The sequence below is a fragment of the Euleptes europaea genome, chromosome 1 (genome assembly GCF_029931775.1).
Source record: "Euleptes europaea isolate rEulEur1 chromosome 1, rEulEur1.hap1, whole genome shotgun sequence".
Taxonomy (NCBI): Eukaryota; Metazoa; Chordata; class Lepidosauria; order Squamata; family Sphaerodactylidae; genus Euleptes; species Euleptes europaea.
In genome coordinates, this window is record NC_079312.1 from 142055320 (window position 1) to 142071799 (window position 16480).

General features: G+C 46.2%; 1 protein-coding gene across 2 annotated transcripts in view; it reads left to right on the plus strand.

Moving 5' to 3' along the window:
- Positions 1-307: 307 nt before the first annotated feature.
- The window catches only part of WIPI1 (WD repeat domain, phosphoinositide interacting 1), a 58201-nt gene continuing 42028 nt past the window's right edge, over positions 308-16480 (plus strand). The window contains exons 1-3 of one of the 2 annotated variants that reach the window (XM_056852909.1): positions 308-375; positions 8406-8488; positions 15747-15916. In XM_056852909.1, coding sequence (XP_056708887.1) covers positions 308-375; positions 8406-8488; positions 15747-15916 — 321 coding nt within the window. Of the gene's footprint in view, positions 380-8405; positions 8489-15746; positions 15917-16480 lie in introns of both variants that reach the window. The other variant, XM_056852918.1, reaches the window with a different exon arrangement.

Genomic DNA, 16480 nt, shown 5'->3' on the forward strand with positions numbered 1-16480 from the left:
CCGTTTCCTCCTCCCTGGCCAATGGGCGCCAGCCCTGTTGGCGTCGAGGGCGGGGTTTGCTGCTCGTCTCGATGGTCGCCTGTGGCCGGCCCACGTGGGGCGGGGCGAGGCAGCCAGGTGGAACCTTCGTCGCCCAATAGCAAAAGGAGGTGAGACAGGCGGCCCCGCCCCCCCGGCCGGCGGTGGCTGTACGAGCCGTAGTCGCTTCTGTTTTGGTCCGGAACCTGGGAGCAGCGCCTAGCCAGGATCCCAACTCCCGCGGGGGAGGTCTCGCGTGAGGGGCGAAACCGAGGCCAGGGATTTGTCCATGGAGGCCGCAGCTGGAGAGGGGGGGCCCGAGGCGCTGAGTTGCTTCTCTTATAACCAGGATTGCACGTACGTAAGTAGGGATGGGGCAGAGGAGGGCCAGCTCCTCTTTCTCGGCCTTTCTAGGAAAAACAAAATAAAAAAAAGAAATCTAAAATCAAGATTAAAACCATCGGTTCCCTCCTTGATTGCAAGTTGGGGGGAGGCGGCGGGCAAGGAAAAAATGAAGTTCGGAATTGGGCGGGGGGGGGGAGGATCTGATCTGCAGAAGGTCTGTGCCTTTAACAAGTATAACATTCCGGAGGAATCTCTCATTATGTTTATTTATTTTTTTAAAAGGAGGCAACACCCTTCTCTCCCCCCCCACCCCCCAAAGTCGTTTAACAGAGACCACAACTCTGTTCTTTAAGGTACACGTACAGGGTGGACTTTCTCTTACCTTGGAAGTTTTCCTTTGTGGGGTATATGGATGGCTGTACATCTATGCGAACCATGTACAGTATTGGTCATCGTGGTAATATGGTTATCAAGCTCCTCAAGGGCTTGGTGCTGTACATGAATCTGTTCAAAAGAACTAACTTTGCCTGTCAGTTTATAATCTAGAGTGTTACAGTTGTTGTGGTCATTTAGGTTTATATTGTTTCATTTATTTGTATCCTCTAAAGATACCTAGGAGCCCCGTGGCGCAGAGTGGTAAAGCTGCAGTACTGCAGTCAAAAGCTCTGCTCACGACCTGAGTTCGATCCCAACGGAAGTTGGTTTCAGGTAGCCGGCTCAAGGTTGACTCAGCCTTCCATCCTTCCGAGGTCGGTGAAATGAGTACCCAGCTTGCTGGGGGTAAAGGGAAGATGACTGGGAAAGGCACTGGCAAACCACCCCGCAAACAAAGTCTGCCTTGGAAACGTCGGGATGTGACGTCACCCCATGGGTCAGGAATGACCCGGTGCTTGCACAGGGGACCTTTACCTTTACCTAAAGATACCTATAATGTTGAGAGGACATAGCATCTCTCGGCTGCTCCTGTTTACTCATTCTGTGCATTACAATCAGGATAGTGTCGTTTGCACGGCAGGTGGTTAATGGTGTGTCTGTTATCCCTGATGCCCCACCCTTCCAGGCTGCGGAGCTGAACTTAATGGTAGTTGAGTTCCTTAAAATCCTATGATTCTCAGAACAAGCCTTCCACTGGGTCTAGGCAAGTAGGTGGTGTGAAAGACCTCCGCCTGAGACCCTAGATCCACTGCCCGTCTGAGTAGGCAATACTGACTTTGATGGACCAAGGGTCTGATTCAGTATAAGGCAGCTTCATGCGGGTCAATAATAGGCTGGTATTTCCAGAAAACCAAAAGGGCTCTTGGTGTTTCTCTTTCATCACTGTCCAGCATCCTGAATTGTCTCCCTGTGCTATGATTTTTTCCTTTTCTCCTGTCCTAATATCACCTTTGTGGATCAAGAAAAAGGAAACTTATTTAGTAACAGGAAATGTCATGATGGCATGAGCACAGGTTGCCATAGTTCCTAAAATATGGTTTCAGTTGCTCCACTTCTTTAAAATCTTACGGGAAAGCTGAAGGGTAAAGCAACTGCAGTGGACATCTCAAATGAAGAAAGTTTTAAATGAAGATTTTGCAACCTCTTCCCCAGAGTTGAGTGTCATGTAAGCCTCCTACTATATTAGACAGACACAAAGTCTTTTAAAGCAGGTCTGTGTTACAGTTTTAGTATATTCCTGTTTATATCTTATAAATATGCAAGGGAGCTGCCTGTCTTTTTATCGCTGCCTGTTTATTTGGGAAGGCATAACTGGCCCAACTGTCTGATATTCTGAACTACTGATGCTATTTTAAAAAAGTGTAGCAAAAATCTTTTCCCCATGGCAGTGCTTGCCTATAGAAGCCCCAGTGTTGCTGTAGCTGCTAATGCCATGCAGCGGGATTTCCAGATGGCATCTTTCTCTGCCTCAATTGCCATGGTGCCCCTTTCCCCACTCCCACACTGTGGGTGGGGAACACTTTCCTGACTTTTTAAACTAGGAAATGGACATACTAACATACCATTATATTGCTATACCAATTGCTGATTTAAAAATACGCCCCAAAGCCTTTTGGTGACATGCAGGGGAGGAGGAATGACTGCCATGGGGACTGGGGCAGGGAAAATGGCAGCTGTGTGGGTGGGACCAAGAAAATCCACACTTTTTCACCCACACAGTGGCCAGCCTGGTTTTTCTGCCATCTTTCCTCAAACCCAAATGGTGCACAGACCACTACAGTGTTGTAGGGAAGCAGGGGGGAAACCACTCTTCCCAACAGCATCAAACCTTGGGCAAATCACCTATGCGGAAATGGCTGTTACATCCTGGAGCCAGTGTATCTGAAAGCCACATTCTCTCATATAAATCTCTATACATTCACATTGTCTGCTGAGGCCCTGCTATGTGTACCTCCACTTTTGGAGGTTGGATACGTGGCAACTAGCTTTAGCATCGTCTCTGTTCTGGCACCCCAATTGTGAAAAGTTCTCTCTGGACATATTCGGCTAGCAATACTCTGTAACTTCTAGGTGCCCGGTAGAATAGGAAATGGAGTGCTGATTTAAAAAAAAAAAAAAACCTTTGGTGTGTTTTAATTGTGGACTGCTTTTGGGGGGCGGGGGGGGGAAGCAGCTGTGCCATATAAATACGAACGGGAAATATCTTTGCTTTTAGCATAAGTGCAAGAAAACAAGGGACATCTTGTGATAACAGGATAACAGTAGGTTTAAAGTAAACAAAATGAAAAAGGTTTTCATTACCATTTGTGTCTAATTGGTCCATGAAATATTTTGCTGTACTCTCTCAGCCCATGTGGAGGCAGGCAATGGCAACCCACCTCTGAACTTCTCTTGCTTTGAAAACCCTACAGGGTAACCATAAATCAGCTGTGACTTGATGGCAGTTTCCACCACCATTGTGGACACAAGTTAAATTAATTTAAAATGGTATTCTATGTGTTCTAGTTTCATTTGGCATAATGATCCTTATTCTCCCTAGTTTCAGAGTGAGTAGGTGGACACCAGAGGAGGGATTACTCCTTATATTTTCACTTGCTCTGGTGTCCTGTCAAAGATAGAATACTAGAGGTGTGACCTACTGTGACAGTTCTTATTAAAATGAACATAAACAATAGGAAAATTATGAGGAATCTGTAAGCAAGATCACTGAAGGAAAGCTGAGGAAAAGAGCACTAGAGGTAGAAAAAGATAGGATAAGAATTATGGCAAAATAAATCTAAAATACGTATAATTCTCATTTCTGAATCAGATTAAAAGTCTGTCCCCACAATAGCCTGACAAATATCTCTGGCAGTCCACACATAAGTCATAATGAAGATAGTTAAGGCCTGTTGATTGCCCAATAGTTGCTTCGGAACAAGGAAAATAAAATCACATAACCAAGGGTGGGGAAGTTGCCTTTGTAAAAAAGGCAGAATGAAACACTAATCCAATTGTTTAATTAATGTTCAGGTAAATATGTATAATTTAGAATGGGAGTGCTTTTTCCTTCTTGGCAAGAAGATGCAGCAGCTGCAATTCACCACAAAGAGACTTCCGTGTTTTCCTGTTCAGTTCCCAGATGTGCCTGCTTCAGGCCAAACTAAGGCTTCAGGGTAAATTAGGGTCCACTAAGCTGGTTGTATCCTCATAGTACGTCTCTCATTGTAGTGGCCCCATGAGACACCATTTCAATTTATACTGATGCAATCTTTATGACTCACTGTTAGCAGAGTGAGCCCTTTGCCACAGAATTGGGAATCCAAAGTATATAACCTTAGTCATCATTGTGTTTATCTTCCCAGCAATAATACGAACTAAGGCACTCATTCTTGTTTTGTAGACTAAGAACTGAGTCTGGTGTACAAACTTTATTAAGGCAATACCATGAATCCAGAGGGTACGAAAACCTATATGTTCCCCACCCTAGAACTATGCCATGGCATCATGAGTATTGTTCCTATTTAGGACACACTGAGTAATTCACCTGTCAGATATTATCAATTGACTGCCTGGTATTTGACTATAGCATTTCCTGAATGCTACTGTGTAGGTGGCAGCATTCCTTTTAAGTAATCTTGTTCCTGTGGTTCAGTGGACCACTGGGAGCAGCATGGGGGCAAAGAGGAGGTCTTCAGTGAGAGGGGAGATTCATCACAGATCCCTGTCCTCTTAAAAGAACTCAAATACCCCTAACTCTTTGGAATTTGTGATTGGATAAAGGCCAGCATCAGCTTTGTTACTCTAATAAAATTAATGGTTTAAAATATTTGACCAGTCAGTTGCTTAGATATTTTTCCCAGCCTTGCTTCTTTTAAACACTTAGATGAGTGTTGGGTGCTTTGCAAGAGACATGTAGGTGGTGGGATCCTTCACCAGTGGGCTTGCCATACAGTCTGTGTTGTATTGCCGAAACAGGAGTTCTGAATAAAGATCAGGGATGTTCAGATTGTATGTGTGGGTGGGTATGGCAGGGGGAAATCAGGTAGGTAAGTATTGCTAAGCTAAGTTGTGAAAAGCTTAGCTAGAGAAATGGATCTTGAGGAAGAAACTAGAGAGGGAGATGAGATTGCTGTTCCAGGCATGTAGGAGATGGGAGTTTGAAAAGTAAATGGAGTAGCAGGTGAACAAGCCCTGTCTTGTCCATAGTTTATGTCCAAATAGGATTTCTCCGTGTGTCTCACTGATAGTCCTTCTGCTCCCATTTTTGAGCACCAGTAAGTGAATATGAGACATAACCGGATCCAGTCTCCCACATAATCAATAGGACTAGACCTGTTATGGAGACAGATTAGGTGCAGATCTGTAAAATACCAAGGATCTTGAACTACTTTGAGACAAAACTAAGGCTGGATGTTCCAAGCTGAATTACAGGTTTAGAAATACTTTTCTGACAGTATCACTTTAAACTCTGGGTAGAAGGTGATATGTTTGAATGGTTCCAAAGGTGAGATGTAAAAATCTTAAATAAAATAAAAGGTTCTTGCACTTACAGCATTAGTAAACCGGGGCAAGGTGAATGTGGAACTGTTCCCCTCGACATGCTAACTTTCCAGAGGTGGGCAGTTTAAAATGGAACAGTCTAGGAAGGGCTGTATTGTATGGCATATCTGGAAAACAGTGTAATTCCTTAGTATTTTTCCCTCCACTTTAATGGCCTGTGCTCCAAATGTTGACTGATGGAACTTGATGACAGAGAACACTAACCCAGATTATGTTCAGTTGTCTTGTGATTTGCTGAACTGTGGGACAAATAAATTATATTCAGGCTGTATCTTGGGCTATCCATGGCTACCCCTTGCACAATAGATACAGTGTCATTCGGGTTTGGCAGCCTCATTTGATATATCACTCTTGAGCTGCACCTGTCTGGATCAGCTTCACAACAAAGGCTGTTTCTTGGTTGCATCACATTTCTTTCTTTACTGATTAGTTTCTCTGTCTAGTTCACTACTTGGTAGATTGCATGTTATTTTACTGGGCATCTGAATATCTTATTAGGTTTAGGTTGTCAGTAAACGGGACTAGTTATTTAACATATCACCAAAATGTGCACTTTATTTAAGCATTTCTATCCTACCTTATTTCTTTGGACTCAAAGCATTTGAAGAAGTGAAGGTGCAATTGCTTTTGCAGCTACCACTGTCTCTAGTATGAATATGCATATTCATACAGGAAACCAAAGTAGGCCCATAACTACAATATGCACATATTGTAGGGGTGGGATGTACATTCAGTGCTCCTCCAACCTCCTTCAAAACCTTATGCTTACTTGTCTAGTATAGGGGGCTTACAGGTTTATCCACTCACCCTCGTTTTGTCAGTCCTGCCATAGACATTAATGCACCAATTTTTGGAGGCTATGAAGACTGTCTCTAGTTTGCATATTCACTCGGTCCCAAAGAGTAAAGCCAAAGACTTCACAGAAAAGCTGGTTTGCTCAAAGTTCAAGGTGCTAAGCTAAGACAAGGTATCTATTTGAAAACTGAATTATATATGTACCCTTTCATCAGAGAAGGGCTCACCAGAAGGGGTCTCACTCCAGACTCACTCGGTAGTTTCATACTGGTATGATCTTTTTGGTGCAGAGAAGGACTACAGCTGAACATCAAGAAGTCAAAATTAATGACTACTGGGGAATTATTCAACTTTAAGGTAGACAATGAAGAAATTGAAATTGTTCAAGACTTTCTATTCCTTGGCTCCATCATCAACCAAAAGGGAGATTGCAACCAAGAAATCAGAAGGAGATTGAGACTGGGAAGGGCAGCCATTAAGGAGCTAGAAAAGATTATTAAGCGTAAGGAACTGCCACTGGCAACCAAGATCAAGTTAATTCGTGCCCTAGTATTCCCTGTTACTATGTATGGGTGTGAAAGTTGGACAGTGAAGAAAGCTGACAGGAAAAAAGTAGATTCCTTTGAAATGTGGTGTTGGAGGAGAGTTTTACGGATACTGTGGACCTCCAAAAAGACAAATAAGCAGGTTCTAGAGCAAATCAAGCCTGAACTCTCCCTGGAAACTAATGACTGAACTGAGGCTATCAGTTACAGCTGCCTCCCAGATTCCCATTTGCAGCCAGATTGATTCTGCTGTGGGAGAGCCAGGTAGCTGTAACATCTCCTAACCTTCCCATTCATGCTCTAACCACGTTTTTCACATGTATAGGAGTTGGGTGCCTATTACTGATTCTGATAATCCCTGGTTTTGTTTCTAGTGCTGCATTAACTGGGATCTCTAGTGGTTGGGGATGTTAACCAGAAATTTTGAAAGGTACAGAGATTTGCTTGAAAACATCAGGTGTTTCTGACACGTGGAGATGGCAAAGCAGAAAGCTTGTTGTTGCCCGTTTTTCAGTATTTTGCAAATCTGCGTGTTTGTATTGGCAAAGTGAACCAGTAGCGAATTGATTAAGTTTGCATATTATGTGCAGACCTCTTGTCTTCAGTTTTCATCTTGGGATCTGTTAAGCTAGTTGTCAAATTAAAACTGTACATTACAACTGCTTAGATCAAGCAAGTTAGCATGACAGCAGTATAGGTAACACTTTGTACCAGTTCACGTGCCCCGGCAATTGCAAGCCTCATTTCTGATTCTGGTGAGCCTTTCTCTGACAAAAGAGTACATATATAACTCACTTTTCAATATGGATACCTTGTCTTAGCATCCTGAACTTTGAGCAAGCCACCTTTTCTGTGAAGTTTTTAGTTTTGGGGGCCGAATTGTATGTGTCATTGGGATCCCCTGATGTGACATTTAGCCTCAAAAAAGCTGGGGGTGGGGATTTTGGATTGGGGATCTGGTGCTGAGAAGGGGGATTAACTATTCCTTTTTGTTTTCCTTATTGAAAGTAACCCTCCCTTGTGCTTGCAGCCCTGTACCTAAACTGTAACTAAAACCAGTTTGTATAGAGGATAATTTTGTGTGTTTGTTTATGCATAGAGAAAAATTAAAAGCCTCTACTTTCCCCTGTGGTACCCCCTATGGTACACTCTCCCATATTAAATGTAGTGGTAACTTCTCAGAGAGCTTGGCCAAATACTAAATCAGTTCTCCTGTATTCTGTGACTGGCCACATACTGAATTTAGTATTGTCTGCTGAATTAAGCATCCTGAGAATTTCTCTCTTTCCTTCTGGCCAGTTGTTAGCTATGACAGTTGCAAAGGCAGGTTTGAAAGTGTGTTGGCAATCACTAATAAAACCTTTGGTGGTTAAGACAAGGGAAGTGGCTTTGGTGCTGATTGTATGAATTGTGCCCTGTCCAGACACCAGGTGAAATCCACTTTACTACTCTCCCTGCATGAGCAATGATCACTGAAGGCTCTAGAGGACACTTGGCAGAGCTCCGGTAATAAGGAGTAGAGCCACAGTATCTTGCGTTGCTCTTTGTCTCTTCCCATTGTCTTTGTGGACCCTTCTGGCAGTTGTATCTTCTGCCCCAACCTTTTGTTTTACAATCTGATTTTATTTGCTAAAAAATTCCAAATACTTCAGTGCTTGGAAGCCTGCTGCTTGATGCAGGATATAACCAAGTTTGGATGTCTCTGATTACTGTTATCTTCTACAGTTCCCTGGCAATTGGGACCAAAACTGGATACAGACTTTTTTCCTTGAGTTCTGTGGAGCAGCTGGATCAGGTCCATGAAAGCAGTAAGTCTGTTCTGTTTTTGATGCAATAGAGTTTTTTGGATGATGGGGCTTATTCTGCATTGTGTATGTGTAAAGTGCCGTCAAGTCACAGCTGACTTATGGCAACCCAGTAGAGTTTTCAAGGCAAGAGACTAACAGAGGTGGTTTGCCATTGCCTTCTTCTGTATAGCAACCCTAGTATTCCTTGGTGGTCTCCCATCCAAGTACTAGCCAGGACCGACCCTGCTTAGCTTCTGAGATCAGATGAGATCAAGCTAGCCTGCATTACAGCATTTTAATCTGCCTGCAAGGATTAACATGATTTGAAATAAAAAGAATTATTTTTCACAAAGGCAATTTTCAGAGTAACAGAATGGAAATCGAAGAACAAGAAATGAGTCAGCTGTGACTTGATGTGACTTGATGGCAAAAAAATGGCCCCTTCCCCCTGAAGTCTATTGTTTAAAAGATTGGTTGATTATATATATAGGGAGGGGGGGGGCAAAAGTACAAAATGACGACCCCCATATATACATTTTTTCTTTATATATACATACATAATCAACCACTCTTTTAAACAATAGACTTCAGGGGGAAGGGACCATTTTTTTGCCATCAAGTCACAGCTGACTCATGGCGACCCCATAGGATTTTCAAGGCAAGAGACATTCAGCGGTGGTTTGCCTTTGCCTGCCTCCACATCATACCCCTGGTATTCCTTGGAGGTCTCCCATCCAAATACTTGCCAGGGTCAAGGCAGAGAATGTGTGACCGGCCCATGGTCACCCAGCAAGCTTCCATGGCATGAGTGGGGATTTGAACTTGGATTCCCAGATCCTAGTCCTACACCTTAACCACTACAACTTACTTGCTCTCGTGAAGTGACCATGCCCTCCTAGAATTCCTTTTGCTGTAGAGAGCCAAGTGAGTTCATAAGCCAGAGCCAAGTGAGTTCATAAGCCAGCTACATCATAACAGATTGCTCCAGGAATTTTTTGTGTGTGTTTCTACTTATTAAACAGGGTCACTATGTGGAGGTGGGCAACGGCAAACCACCTGTGTTCATCTCTTTGCCTTGAAACCCCTGCGGGCTCATTGTAAGTTGGCGCCCCAACCCCCCCCCTCCTGAGCCTGGCTATGCCAGCAAGTTGCTCATGCCACTCTGGCAGGGACACCTCCACCTGAAGGAAGTACTGTTGGGGCCGAAGTCCTGGTCTTTGCTGCACACTGCCTTCCTCTTTGACCCCAGAGGTTGGCCAGCGAGGGATACTTGGTTGAGGCACAAAAGAGCCACTGGTGCAGCTCAGCTGCTGGGCACCTTTTCTGCCCTGGCGGGTCCCTCTTGTGGTGCTGCCAAGGGAGCGGCTGAAGCGTCCCCTTCCTTCGCTCTGCTTCCTGCCAGGCATCATCTTGGGGCTTCCCTGAACCAGGAAACAGAAAGTGATAGGGAGGTTGCTGGCGGTGAGCTGGGGCTCAAGGGGGAGTGTACTGGCCAAGGCCGTTGTGTCGCGAGCCTCTCAGCGGCGCTCCTCTGTCACCCAGCTGGGCCCTGCTGGGAGCTCTTGACTTGTCTGCTGCCACCTCTTCCTCTCTGCCTGCTGCCTGGGGCAGCTCCCCCCTCGCCCCCCTGGATCTGGCCCTGCCTCCATGGACACTTTTAGGGGTCTGTAGACCGCAGGTTAAGAACTCTTGCTCTTGATTTAGGCTTTAAGCTAGAGCTAGACTAGGCTGGTGCTGTCATTCAACTCACAATATGCAGAATTATGCCAGGTAGAGATCACTGAAATCAGTGGTTGTAGATTGAAGTAACTCTGGATAGCTGTATTGTCAGTTAAAGATACAGGTCTGTCAGCCAGGTTTAAACTGCCCTTTAGTCTATGCCAGTTTAATATTATATTATACTGTCTTTGACTACAATGTAGGGACCCAGTTTTAACAACGTAGTTTGTATTCACTTTCCACAGTTCCAACTCTCCTCTCCTTTGGCACCAGCTGAAGCTTCTGAACAGTCTTAAAGGGCAGCCTCATAGGGACTGTGTTGCAATAATCCATTCTGGATATTACCAAGGCATGTATAACAGTCGCCAGCTCTGCTTTCTGGAGGTACAGCCATAGCTAGTCAACAGCCTAAGCTACAACAAGGTGTGAAATGCTATTTCTGACAGAACAAGAGGTTGTACAGTGACTCCCATATAGTGGTTCAAAATTCTTTCAGGAGATAGGACAGGGTGTCAAACATAAGGCCTGGGGGCTCGTGAGCCAGCCATTGCAGCTACCACCACCTCACTCTCGATCTGGGCTGGCAAGCCCGCTGTGGACTTGCCAGCTGAGGAAGCCACCCCCCCAGTCCCGATCTGGGCTGGTGAGCCTGCTGCAGTCTCGCCAGCCAAGGCAACCACGCCCCTGCTCCTGATCTGGGCAGGTGAGGCATGGCCCGGCCCGACCAAGTGACATTTATGTCATATCCAGCCCTCGTAACAAATGAGATCGGCAGCCCTGACTGGTAGAACTTTGTGTTCCTTGTATCAGAAAGTAAAATGGGGACTTCTGTAGTGTAAGCCACCCCAGCCTAATGCCAAGTGCTGGCACTGCAAGAGGGATCAATTTTGGGTGGTTGTCAAGAGGCATTGAAATCTTATTTCTCCTTTTGCTGAACAGATAGATTGCCCATTCAGGTCTTAGAAGTTAACCAGATTTATTGATTACAAAGAACTGTGAACAAACTAAGACATGACAGATACCGGCAAGCCATATCCAACTTTAGATGCACCATCTTTGCCCACAGGACACACAAAGGAACCCAATCACTCTCTGGGATTTTACTCCAGAAAATCATTCATGCTGACACCAAACCAAAGATAGAAATCTCACCTATACATTGGCTAACTGTAAAGATTGTACAGGAGATTGTTCTTCCTCTCTTCTTTGGGCTGCATGATGGATTATATACCTCTGATTCCAGCTTTTCCTCTGCTAGCCAGTGGCCCAGATCCTTCAGGATAGGGGCAGTTTTGCTTCCTTGGGCATTTCTGAGGAGGATCTTTTCCTCCTGGAATGTTTCCCTGGCATCTGGCATATCTGATTCAGTAGGGCTTTTCTTACACCACTAGTGAGTTCCATCCCTTTGATTTCTGCATTAAGCTCCCCTGTCCTTGTTATCTTGAAAAGAGACAATAAATTCTTTAATGCAGAAATCAAAGGGATGGAACTCACTAGTGGTGTAAGAAAAGCCCTACTGAATCAGACCAAAGGTCCAGCATCACGTTTCTCACAGTTGTTTCTGGAAGACAAGGGCCTTTGTGTTGCCTCCAGCGCCTGGTATCGAGGGGTACACTTTCTGAACAGTCATGATGTTTAAATAGAACCTCTAATAGCCACTGATGACTTTATCGTCTAGGACAGGGATCCCCAATGTGTTGCCCTTGGGCGCCATGGCACCTACCGACACTTTTCCTGGTGCCCGCCAAGTGTGTTTAGAAGGGAGGGGGATTTTGCCCACCGAGAGTTCAGATTGAGCATTGGAGAATTTATTGGCTCTGCAGATCTTTAAGTATGTTGCTTTGGCAGCAGCTGCCACCACAACACAAGAATCTTCACTGTGTGAGTGAAAGTAAGCTGCAGCAGCCATGTTGTGGGTAGCTCCGCCTCCTGCAGCAGCCATTTTTTTTAAAAAAAAGTATTGATAATTTAACATGACATAAAAAAACACATAACAGTCACACATGCGTTCCCATACATACAGTGTCTTCAAACTTCCAGGAGCTTCGGTATAGAGTTGCCTTTATAAAAATGATCTTTTTATATCTTACGATATATTTATTTTGATAATAATCTATTCTGAATCCATTGCAAATATTTCCATTATATACTGGCAAGACTATGTATCGGTTTCATACTTATACTTCATACTTTATACTTGTAACTATTCATTTTTCTAATTTATAACAATAATCACTGCGGCAGCCATTTTCGGTAGCCATTTTGTGGCTGTGCCCACCATACCGTGTCATAAGAATTTCAAAGGTCTATGATTTTGTGTAATTCCCATTTAAAGCAATCTAAGCTAACATCTGTCACTGCATCCCATGGCAGTGAGCCCTTTAAATTAATTGTGCGTTATGAGGACAGGGTATAATTCTACTTAGGATTGTTTTGAGAGTCTCTTTTTTTGTGTATGGCAGAGCTTCAAGCTCTTCAGCCTTTCGCCCTAGGGAAAGCGCTCCCTCCACTCAGTCATTTTGGTAGTCTTTTCCTGTGGCTCTTCCAGCTCGACAATATTGTTGAGAAGGGGTGGCCAGAGTGTACGCAATATTCAAAATCTGGCCATACCATAGATGTATATAAAAACTTCACAGCACTTAGTCTCTTTCCTAATAATCCCTTGTGTAGAATTTGCCTTTTTCACCACTGTTGCATGTTGAGTTGACATTTTTACTGAGCTATTCATCATGACCCAATGATCTTTCTTCTAATATGTTTCTTCCATTTTAGCTCCCATCAGTATTTATGTGAAGTTGGGATTTTTTCCAACCGCTGTGCATCACTTTGCCCCTAATTACATTGGATCAAATTTGTCGCATTGTTGAGCAGTCTAGACGGATCAGTCTAGACCTTTACCCAAAACGTAGCACAGGCTCCTGAACAAAAATGAATTCCAATGGTGGGTCCACTGGATTGTGCTATCCCTGCCTCGAGGAAAGCTCCTGATGCATATAATTCAGACAGTGCAAATGGATGACACCTAGGCTTATGCACAGTGCATCATTGTTCTGTGTCATAGTTGGGAATGGATGCCTATATGTTCCTGTGCTGAAAGACCAGAACAGGCTACCTATCTGTTATTAGGCATAACTCACTGTTATTTACCTTTCATGCCTTAAGTGGCTTGTGGATGGGATGTCTAAACGAGTGTTTCCTCCTGTATTATCCTGTTCACCAGTTAAGGTCCTCCTCTGAAACACTGCTTTTTGTTTGCTCCCACAGAGCCTTTCAGCCATATAGTTATCAGCTGGCCATAACAATGGTGTTTTAACCTCTGCCTCTTTCATGAGGTAGAGGGATGTGCTCTGATTAAGAACAAAAGCTCCATTAGGTTTTGTCATCTGCGGATTAGTAGCTGCAGAAGGGATGGCTTTTGAATTTTTCCTGTGATTGATACTGCAGAAAGAGGTTGACATGAGTAATGTCCCCCTCTCTGGCAGTCTTCAAGTAGCGGCTTGACAAACACTTGTCAGGGATGCTCTAGGCCCGTGTTGGCGAACCTATGGCACGTGTGCCACTTCCGGCACGCGTAGCCCTCTCTGCCGGCACGCGCGGTTCCTCCAAGCCGCTGGCCTTTCCGGCTCTGCCCCTCCCCGGATGGGGGAGGCTGTAGCCCAGGGGTGGGGAACCTCCGACATCACTGGCGGTGGCCCCCGGACTCTCCCACAGAAGCCGCCGCCATTGCCGCCGCTGGAGGGAGCGTGCGCGGCCGGCCAGGCGGGTGGGAGAGCGGGGAACAGAAGCCGGGCACCCACACTCAGCATGGCCGGCAACTTCTCCGGTGCCCTCTGGGCCTGTGCGGGCGGAGGGGCGTGGCTGGTCGGTGGGAGCGAAGGAGGCGCCCTCTGCCCCACCCCGCTCGCCTCTCGCTGCATCTCCCCCTTGGGGCAGGCAGGCAGGCCGGGTGGGAGATCCCCTCCGGGCGGGGGGCTTAGGGGCCTGGGCAAGGCAGCCAGGCAGAGAGGGGTGCTGAGCTAGGCTGGGCTCCCTCCCTCCTTCCTTCCCTCTGCGCCAGACGGGCCTCCTTTCCGCTGGAGCTCCACTCTGAAAGGGGTGGGTGGAGGCGGTGGCGGCGAGGCCCAGCCAGGCGGGGGATCCTTCTCCTGCTGCTGCTCACCCCGGGCACATGGGAGGCGGCCGTGGGGGGGGGGCCAGCCCCGTACACAGGCGAAGGGCGCAGTGGCAGGGCTGGCGAGCCGCGGGGCGGGAAGTCAGGCGGAGGCTCTGGGGCGCTTCCTTCCCCTCCCTCGCTGTCAGCGGGCCCGGCTGGGCTGGGGCAGCTGTCAGCGGGGCAGGATGCCGAGCCTCCGCAGGAAGGGAAGGGTCTCCCGTTGCCCGTGCGCTGTGGGCTGTTCTGCGCGCGCGCCCCCCTTCTCTGCTGCGGGCTGAGGGAGGAGGGGGCGTGTGTGTGTGTGTGTGTGAGAGAGAGAGAAGCGGGAAGGCTTTCCTGTCTCTGGCCATTCATGCATGGGAGGTTTTGCCTTGGATTTGCCGCTCTGTAGATGAACATTTTCCCCATCCAAATTCTCAAAACTCATCAGGAAGTCCTCATGCAGAGTTTTGAGAATCCGGATGGGGAAAATGTGCATCTGAAGAGTGGCAAATCCAAGGCAAAACCTCCCATGCATAACTGGCCTCTTTCTTTCTCTGTCTCCCTCTGTCCTTTTCTTTCCCTACTTTTCTTTCTCTCCCTCGCTCCATTTCTTTTTCCCTTTCTCTTTTTCTTTCTTTCTCTTCCTCCCTTCCTTCCCTTTCCCCCTACCTTCCCTTCTTTCCTTCCTTCCTTCCTTCTTTCCCTCCAGCGGCTTCTGGGTCTGTGCGGGTGGAGGGGCGTGCAGTCCTATTCCACCTTTGAAGTGCCCATAAGCCATCCTCCAAACACCTTTCCATTTGTCTTGATATGTAGAGAGAAAACACTAAGGAACTAGTTGCCAATCTCCAGGTACTAGCTGGAGATCTCCTGCTGTTACAAGTGATCGCCAACCAATAGAGATCAGTTCCACTGGAAAAAATTGCCACTTTGGCAATTGGGCTCTATGGCACTGAAGTCCTTCCCCAAACCCCGCCCTCCTCAGGCGCCACCCCAAAAACCTTCCACTCACGGTGAAGAGGCAACCCTAGCCTCTCCCTCTGGGCCCCCTCTGGGGGTGGTATTCAGGTTAAATTGCCGCATTGGCACTCAGCAATAAATAAGTGGGTTTTCGGTTGCCGTTTAGGCACTCGGTCTCTAAAAGGTTCGCCATCACTGCTCTAGGCTGATCATGCATTGAGCAGGGAGTTGGACTAGATGGCCTGTGTGGCCCCTTCCAACTCTATGATTCTGTGTCATTAACCCCTGCCTGCTCTGGCAGAATCCCCAGCCCATCACATAGCCAAGATGAAGCGCTGTCAAGTGTGGCTAATCTTGGGAAAAGGCAAACATTAGCATTTCAGCATTTAACCCTTTCAGTAAGCACAATGCATGTACAGTGTTTTTCTTCCCTTCAAAAACTGTCATTTATATCTCTTTGCTGACCAGATGAAATCCCAGATGTGTACATTGTGGAGCGCCTCTTTTCTAGCAGCCTGGTGGTGGTGGTGAGTCATATGAAGCCTCGACAAATGAATGTCTACCATTTCAAGAAAGGGACAGAAATCTGCAACTACAGCTATTCTACTAATATCCTCTCCATCCGACTCAATCGGCAGGTAAGTGGCCATTGTATGTCCTGAATCTTCTTGCTCACACTAGTTAAATGTCAGGCTTGCTATGTTGCCTTCCGAAGGATTGAGTCTCTCACATTGCAAGCAGCTACCCAGCCTTTTACATTAAGAACATAAGAGCAGCTGCCATACTGGATCAGACCAATGGTCCACCTAGTCCAGAAGCCTGTTCCGCATGGTAGCCAACCAGATGGTCACAGGAGGCTCACAAGCCGAGGGTGAAGGCTAGCGTTTTCCCTCTGTTGCCCACTAGGACTAATATTCAGATGGTTGCTATCCAAACAGTGGAGGTTCCATTTAGTCATTGTGGAGAAAGGCCATCAATTGGACCTATCCTCTGAATTTGTCCAATTCTCTTTTAAAGCCATTGTTATGTTCTGTGGCAATGAATTCTACAAGCTAATTACTCTTCTGAGAGAAACATTACTTGCTTTTGTCTGTCCTCAGTCTACTGTCTGTCAGCTTCATTGGGTGCCTGTGAGTTCTAGTATTATGAGACAGAGGGAACTTTTTCTCCTTATCCACTTGCCTCCGTAGTTTGATATGCCT